This window comes from Brassica napus, unplaced genomic scaffold (assembly GCF_020379485.1).
Source record: "Brassica napus cultivar Da-Ae unplaced genomic scaffold, Da-Ae ScsIHWf_2143;HRSCAF=2795, whole genome shotgun sequence".
Classification (NCBI taxonomy): Eukaryota; Viridiplantae; Streptophyta; class Magnoliopsida; order Brassicales; family Brassicaceae; genus Brassica; species Brassica napus.
Genome location: NW_026015551.1, coordinates 30001 through 38840, shown reverse-complemented (window position 1 = coordinate 38840; position 8840 = coordinate 30001). Strand labels below are relative to the sequence as shown.

At 32.9% G+C, this 8840-nt stretch overlaps 1 protein-coding gene, 2 non-coding genes and 1 pseudogene across 3 annotated transcripts; 3 read left to right on the top strand and 1 right to left on the bottom strand.

Moving 5' to 3' along the window:
• Positions 1 to 2793: 2793 nt before the first annotated feature.
• On the bottom strand, positions 2794 to 2866 carry TRNAF-GAA. Its single transcript has one exon. It is a non-coding gene; the product is annotated as a tRNA-Phe (tRNA).
• Positions 2867 to 4425: 1559 nt separating this feature from the next.
• Positions 4426 to 4498, top strand: TRNAT-UGU. The gene has a single exon. It is a non-coding gene; the product is annotated as a tRNA-Thr (tRNA).
• Positions 4499 to 5697: 1199 nt separating this feature from the next.
• Positions 5698 to 8376, top strand: LOC125600158 (photosystem I assembly protein Ycf3). Its single transcript, XM_048773053.1, has 3 exons — positions 5698 to 5976; positions 6708 to 6935; positions 7726 to 8376. The coding sequence occupies exons 1-3, from the start codon at positions 5853 to 5855 to the stop codon at positions 7878 to 7880; spliced, it is 507 nt and encodes a 168-aa protein (XP_048629010.1). The 5' UTR covers positions 5698 to 5852; the 3' UTR covers positions 7881 to 8376.
• Positions 8377 to 8620: 244 nt separating this feature from the next.
• LOC125600155 overlaps positions 8621 to 8840 on the top strand; it is a 5124-nt pseudogene continuing 4904 nt past the window's right edge.

Genomic DNA, 8840 nt, shown 5'->3' with positions numbered 1-8840 from the left:
GAAAACCAAATTTGATTTCATTTGATTTCAGTGGATCCAATCACTATCTATAGATATATCTAGATAGATACTTATAATTTAGAATAACGTTTTTTATTCATTCATTTTCATAGTCGTAAGTGGATTTTTTGATACGTCATAATTTTAAAAACGAAGATATTTTTATCAATTTGTTTTATTTTTAATAAAACATAAAGCAAATTTAAGAAACAGAAATAAAAAAATTACTAGTTATTAATCATATTAATATTATATTATTAATATGAGAAACTATTAGTAATAGAAACATGGAAATATTAAGTAATAAGTGTACTGAAAATAAGATTACAATCAATAATCTTAAAAGGAGACGTCTACCACAGCAACCAACGAAAATAAATGATTCGATTAACCTGAATTTTTGTTTTGACGCAAGAGTTATATATACCTTGCCCAATCCACTCCGATTGGAATTGACTAAGCGGGTATTTTTTCCACATTCATAGGAGTTCGTCTATGTTTCTGCTTTACGAATATGATATTTTCTGGGCATTTTTAATAATATCAAGTGCTATTCCTGTTTTGGCATTTCTAATTTCCGGGGTTTTATCTCCAATTACGAAGGGGCCGGAGAAACTTTCTAGTTATGAATCAGGTATAGAACCGATCGGGGATGCTTGGTTACAATTTAGAATCCGTTATTATATGTTTGCTCTAGTTTTTGTTGTTTTTGATGTTGAAACCGTTTTTCTGTATCCGTGGGCAATGAGTTTCGATGTACTAGGGTATCCGCTTTTATAGAAGCTTTCATTTTCGTGCTTATCCTAATTCTTGGTTTAGTTTATGCATGGCGAAAAGGAGCGTTGGAATGGTCTTAGTTCGTTTCCTGAATACTTGTACAATAACAAAAAAAAAAAGTAAAAAAAAACCATTGAAACAATTATGAATTCCATTAAGTTTCCCGTACTTGATCGAACAACAAAAACTCAGTTATTTCAACTACGTTAAATGATCTTTCAAATTGGTCAAGACTTTCCAGCCTATGGCCGCTTCTTTATGGTACCAGTTGTTGTTTTATTGAATTTGCCTCATTAATAGGCTCCCGATTTGACTTTGATCGTTATGGGCTAGTACCAAGATCAAGTCCTAGACAGGCGGACCTTATTTTAACAGCAGGTACAGTAACAATGAAAATGGCTCCTTCTTTAGTGAGATTATATGAACAAATGCCTGAACCAAAGTATGTTATTGCTATGGGAGCGTGTACAATTACAGGGGGGATGTTCAGTACCGATTCTTATAGTACTGTTCGAGGGGTTGATAAGCTAATTCCTGTAGATGTCTATTTGCCGGTTTGTCCACCTAAACCAGAGGCTGTTAGACGCTATAACAAAGCTTCGTAAGAAAATAGCTAGAGAAATCTATAAGGATCGAATTAGACCTCAACGGGGTAATCGGTGTTTTACTACCAATCACAAGTTTTTTGTTGTACGCAGTACACAGACTGGAAATTATGATCAAGAATTACTCTATCCACCATCATCTACTTCAGAGATCTCTACTGAAACATTTTTAAATACAAAAGCCCAGTATCTTCCCACGAATTAGTGAATTAGGGAGGATTTGAGAGAATAAGAAAAAATCTTCATAAATTAGAACTCATGGTAAATGTGAAATACTTAAATTTATATAAAAAAGTGTGGGGGGGAAATAAAAAGATGCAGGGCACTTTGTCCGTTTGGCTAGCCAAACGCGGGCTGGTTCATAGATCGTTGGGCTTCGATTACCAAGGAATAGAGACTTTACAAATAAAGCCCGAAGATTGGCATTCTATTGCTGTAATTTTATATGTATATGGTTACAATTATTTACGTTCCCAATGTGCCTATGATGTGGCACCAGGTGGCCTCTTAGCCAGTGTGTATCATCTTACGAGAATAGAATATGGTGTCAATCAAGCGGAAGAAGTTTGCATAAAAGTATTTACTCACAGGAGTAATCCCAGAATTCCATCTGTTTTCTGGTTTGGAAAAGTACGGATTTTCAAGAACGGGAATCTTATGATATGTTAGGAATCACTTATGATAGCCATCCGCGGCTGAAACGGATCTTAATGCCCGAAAGTTGGATAGGGTGGCCTTTACGTAAGGATTATATTGCCCCCAATTTTTATGAAATACAAGATGCTTATTGAATGATAAAAATTTGAATGATAAAATGAGTCTTAGTTTCTACAACTACGGACCTTCGCGGAATATTTTGAATTCGAGTCGTTTTTAGATCAAACAAACAGAAGAATTAAGGTCTTATTCATATTATTATAGATAGCTTAATCTCCAATTTGAAAGATACTTTTTTCCTAAAAGCCGAGCCAATAGGATGAACTAAAAAAAAAAAAAAGAGTTCTGCATTATGAACTTTGTATCGCGCACATAACTTAGTCAACTTTAGTCACATAACTGGGAATGAATAAATAAGATTGGAAAGCAATACAATAAATGGGGGGGTTAAAATTCTATTTCTATTGTATCTAATCTAATGAATCTTGGGGGTATTTCTGCCCTTCAACGATAGATACTATAGATAGATATAGATAGATAGATATAGATCTTTTTTTTTTTACTTTTTTTTATTCTTTCAACCAGAACTTTCCTTTCGAATATGTATTAGGTATAAAGTCTTATACATTTTTTTTGAACGGATGGATCCACAACATGAACAAAAAAGAGAGGGGGATAAAGGATTATTGCACTTTTTTTACTAAAGATACGTTTAATTTGAAGACTATAAACTTATCAAAATTAATCAATCCTATGCCAAGAACCAGATTTGAACTGGTGACACGAGGATTTTCAGTCCTCTGCTCTACCAACTGAGCTATCCCGGCCATTACCGAAGTATCATTCTCATTTTATGAGATGACTTAGGTCTATGTCAATTAAAAGAAACGCAAAAGTAGTAAATGAAAAAAGTTTTGGACCGGGAATTTATTGGATCTTCGAAAAGAAGACTTTCTAAGTTTTAGAATGAAAATTATTTAGATTCGAAATAATTCAAATCGATAGTTCTTTCTCATTTGTATATGTATGATATATCCCACAAGACTTGTATATATAAGAAAAGAAATTCGAGTTTGTAAAAGTGTCGGATGAATGAAAAAAGATCAATGAATTCTTGAATAACTAAAAAAAGGGTAAGGTGTCAAACAGACTTTTTTAGGGAGTAGGGTTGGGGATAGAGGGACTTGAACCCTCACGATTTTAAAAGTCAACGGATTTTCATCTTACTATAAATTTCATTGTTGTCAGTATTGACATGTAGAATGGGACTCTATCTTTATTCTCGTCCGATTAATAAGTTCCACCAAGGATCTATCAGACTATGAAGTGAATCGTTTGATTCAACACAAGGGATTGAACTCCATTTGTTAGAACAGCTTCCATTGAGTCTCTGCACCTATCCCGCTTTCTAAACTCTGGTTTGTTCGCGTAACCCAGGATTTGGCTCAGGATTGCCCATTGTTAATTCCAGGGTTTCTCTGAATTTGAAAGTTATCACTTAGTAGGTTTCCATACCAAGGCTCAATCCAATTAAGTCCGTAGCGTCTACCAATTCCGCCATATCCCCCTTTTTGCTTTGAGATTAGGATCTCATTATGATGTCTTTCCACTTTTTCTTATGACGAAACCTTGGAATTCATTACATACAGATACTTATTTTATTTCTTTGGTATCTTCTTGCATTTTTTTTAGCCCCATCCATATTGATTTAGTTTAATCAACAAAGATTCTATCATTTTTGTATTTGCAATTCAATATGGTTATATATTAGAGAACATATATATGTTCTTCCTTTTCTCATCGTTGTCTTCAATTTTAAGAAATAGTCGAACGGTCGATTCGTTTTTTTTACTTCCATGAAAAGAAATTTATGATCATTATTGAAACTTAGAATTCTACAATGTGCAATGTAAAAAGATTATAAGTCTACTTCGTAGATTTGAAATTCGAATAATTCTAAAAAAGTATATTCGAAATGAATATTCGAATATTCATTCTAATAATTTAATTCTATAAAATAATAAAGAATATAAAAAGAGAAAAAGTATCAAATAATAATAATTGCATGAGGTTAGAACAAAAAAAACCAAGAATTTCAAATCAGATATCATTTAACTTTAAAAAAAAGCTTTCCGGTCTAATTAAAATTTTCTTATTTAGAAACTCATGAAATCAAAATTAGAAAGTCGATATATTGCTATATTATATTAATTCATTAAGGTTTTGTTTTATTTATTTAATGATAGTCACTATTTATTTGAGCTATATTCTGTTCTAGAATATCGAAAATATGATGAATTCTAAATAGATAAGGAAAAATATGAATAGAATAGTTAATTAATACGATCTAGTAGTTTAGTGAATTTGTATACACTATTTTAGTTGAGCCCGCTTAGCTCAGAGGTTAGAGCATCGCATTTGTAATGCGATGGTCATCGGTTCGATTCCGATAGCCGGCTTTTACATAGTTTTTCATTTTTTTTACATGATTTTTAATGTACTTTCAAAAAAAAATAAGATTGAAAAGACTTCTTTCACCTTTTTCCAAGAGTTACCACGCCATTTATATTATGTCATATAAACTTCCATATAGGAATATATATTGGGGTAAAAGGGTTAGATCTTGGCAAAATAAATGAAGAAAATAAAGGAAAATTTTTGTGATTTATTGATTTATATATATTGTATATACAATAAAAAAAATCTGTATATTGAGAGAATATATCTTCTGACTCTTTGTATTCCAATAGTTTATTGGAGTGGATTTTACGTTATTTATCATTATCATTTAGTTCAGTTTTAATTTTGTTTAGTTTTTGTACAATTTCAATAAAAAAAGGAGTCTTTATGTCACGTTACCGAGGGCCTCGTTTTAAAAAAATACGCCGTCTGGGGGCTTTACCGGGACTAACTAGTAAAAGGCCTAGGGCAGGAAGCGATCTTAGAAACCAATCACGCTCCGGAAAAAAATCTCAATATCGTATTCGTTTAGAAGAAAAACAAAAATTGCGTTTTCATTATGGTCTTACAGAACGCCAATTACTTAAATATGTTCGTATCGCCGGAAAAGCTAAGGGGTCAACGGGTCAAGTTTTATTACAATTACTTGAAATGCGTTTGGATAACATCCTTTTTCGGTTGGGTATGGCTTTGACTATTCCTCAAGCGCGCCAATTAGTTAACCATGGGCATATTTTAGTTAATGGTCGTATAGTTGATATACCAAGTTATCGATGCAAACCCCGAGATATTATTACAGTGAAGGATGAACAAAACTCTAGAACTTTGGTTCAAAATCTTCTTGAGTCATCTGCCCCCGAGGAATTGCCAAACCATCTGACTCTTCACACATTCCAATATGAAGGGTTAGTCAATCAAAATAGATAGGAAATGCGTCGGTTTGAAATAAATGAATTGCTTGTCGTAGAATATTACTCTCGCCAGACTTAAAAAACCTAAGTGAAGTAAAAAAAAATCACTAAAAACAAGAGTTCGGACAACTCCCCTTTGCCCGCTTTTTTGATTAAAACTAAAAGGGACAAGGTAAGGGATTTTGTCGGGGAATCTTTTTCCTATTCATGTATCATAGATTGGTAGGGAGGTTTGGATCCCTTGTTTGCTCTTCCCAGCATTTTCCATAGCAAAGAAATGTAGATTTTATAGAAAATTGGAAGTAGATAGAATATTTTTTTATAAAAAACGAGTCCGCTTTTATGTTAGTTCGTACTATAAAATTCCTTTGTTTGTGAGAAAATTTTCTCACAAAAGAAAAGTTAAAGGAAATAAAAAGAGTTATAGAATGGATTACTACCTATGCCAAGATCGCGTATAAATGGAAATTTTATTGATAAAACCTTTACAATTGTAGCCGATATCTTATTACGAGTCATTCCGACAACTTCCGGAGAAAAAGAGGCATTTACTTATTACAGAGATGGTGCGATTTGATTATCATTATCATTTTTTTCTATTTCTCACCGATTTGGAATAGAAAAAAATGAGTATTGAAAAAAATCTACGCTTTTGAAGGTGAAGTTTATAATATAAAAAAGCAATCCCTTCTGTCATGTATCCACGATTAGTGCAGCCTTAGATGCTTCAATTATGAATTCTAGTATTGAGCAAAAGGTTTTTTACCTACGGTTCCCGTATTACAGATCAATCCTACTAGACTAATACAATATACGAATAGGAGGCACAGGGGAAGAAGCACTACGCCGAGAAATCAACAACACGAAAACTTTCTTCAAAAAGATTCCTTTTCTTTCTTCTTCTTTGGGATTGGGACTAATTAAAATGGTTGGAACAATAAACATCCATCTCGTCCGTACTTTGGATACCCGTATAACCATTGAAGACTGTTGAAGTGACTAATTCCTGGAAATTTAGGGGCGTTGAGAACAAAGAAATTGTTAGAGTTTCCTTTTTTATTTTTATCTAGTATGAATATGAATCCACTTGGTAGTAAGAAAAGATCTTTTACAAGAAGGTTGGCTAGGGATTTCTTGTAAAAACATTAGCCCCGCTTAGTTCATAATGACATCAAATTTTTCCATATCCATATATTTATTATTTTCATTATGCACCTAAAGGAGGAGCCGTATGAGATGAAAATCTCACATACGGTTCTGAAACGGAGAATTCGTTAAAGCGAATGACGACCGTAACGGATGTCGGCTCAATCTGAAGGAAATTATGCGGAAGCATTACAGAATTATTATGAAGCTATGCGACTAGAAATTGACCCCTATGATCGAAGTTATATACTCTATAATATAGGCCTTATCCACACAAGTAATGGGGAACATACCAAAGCTTTAGAATATTATTTTCGGGCATTAGAACGAAACCCCTTTTTACCACAAGCTTTTAATAATATGGCTGTGATCTGTCATTACGTGCGACTATCTCCACTATAGAAAAAAAGAACGAACAGCTAGTCAATGAAATACTAGAAAAAAAAAAAGGCTTTCTACATAAGCATCGTCCAAAACGATTTTTTTATCAGCTGTAGCAAATAAATAAACTTCATGGATCGAAATATGAAGTGAAGACTAGATATGCCTAAATACTTTATTTTCTATGGATAAAAAAAGATTTAATTGATAGAGGAAGCACCGTAAAGATCAACTGGAAAGGTTTTGGACCGATACAACAAGAGCTGTTTATTTATATCATAATATGAGATAAATCTTAGAAATCTACTTATGTAATAGAGTGGATCCCCTAAGGTATTGAGCAGCGGTGTAGCATCAGATCCTAAAGACAGTAAGTCTTTTTCTTTTTTATGATATGAAGTATGAAAAAAAGTCTTTTTCAACGATTCTATATAAATTTATATATGAAAGCGGGATAGTTACCTTTCAGAAAATTCTAATATCTAATAACAGTGGACATGCCTTTTTTTTCTGAAGGTAGGAGAAAAGATAAACTTATTATTAGATTAATTAATATATTAATTAAATCAAAACGAAAGTTTGAAACTCATGTAATTACTCTCTTTTGTTTAATCCAAGAAAAACCGAATGAATATCTATAAGAAATCTCATTCAATTAGATATAAAGTTAAAGTAGGTTAAAGTGAAAAAAACTGGTACACCAAAACAAAAGAGTTGGTTGTCGAGCCGTATGAGGTAGGAAACTCTCAAGTACGGTTCTCAGGGAGGGAATTGACCCGCCTATTCCGACCGTGGAGAACAGGCCATTCAACAAGGAGATTCTGAAATGGCGGAGGCTTGGTTTGCTCAAGCCGCCGAGTATTGGAAACAGGCTATAACGCTTACTCCTGGTAATTATATTGAAGCACAGAATTGGTTGACGATCACGAGGCGCTTCGAATAAGAACTTTTTCTTTGTTTCTTTTTTTTTATTCTATAATATATCTTTATTTGTTTTTACAATTAATTGTTTTTTAGTTTCTTGGCCCTCTCGGTCAAATAAACCAGATTCTTTTTTCTATCAGAAGAACCAATCCCAGAAAAAAATTTCATTATATCCTTTTCTCAAATCGTTCTATTTAATCTGGTATTCTCTAGGGATAAGTAGTACATGAATATGAGAATATCTATAATATCTATATCTAGTTTTTTCTATTTTTTTCTTTTCGACTATTAAAACGAATAAAAGGGATTTGAAAATGACTAAATATCAATACTAGAATGTTTCTTAGTAATGACTAATAAGCGGTTATTGAAATAGGATAATATCCTCTATTTAAAACATAAAAAATAGGCTATATTTCGGAACTTATAATTGAAATATGAATACACTAGATTAGGTTATAAAAAAAAATTATTTGTGTACCAATACTAATGTAAAGGTGCGAAAACGCTTTTTATATAAAAAAAAAAGGGGGGGGTCCGTTGAGCACCCTATGGATATGTCATAATAGATCCGAACACTTGCCCCAGATCGACTTCCAGATCATAATTGCTCTAGTGAATAACTAAAGAAAATGGATGAATAGATGGGAGATAGAAGAGAAAGAACAAAATTCTAAGCATCTATCATCGGTTCACTAATTATTTGAGTGACTGTTGGCGGGTTTCTTTGTATGTGTTGTCCGGAAAGAGGAGGACTCAATGATTATTCGTTCGCCGGAACCAGAAGTCAAAATTTTGGTAGATAGGGATCCCATAAAAACTTCTTTCGAGGAATGGGCTAAACCCGGTCATTTCTCAAGAACAATAGCTAAGGGACCATCATTTAGCTATCGCAATTCTTTTCCTAATAGCAGGTCATATGTATAGGACCAACTGGGGTATTGGTCATGGTCTAAAAGATATTTTAGAGGCTCATAAA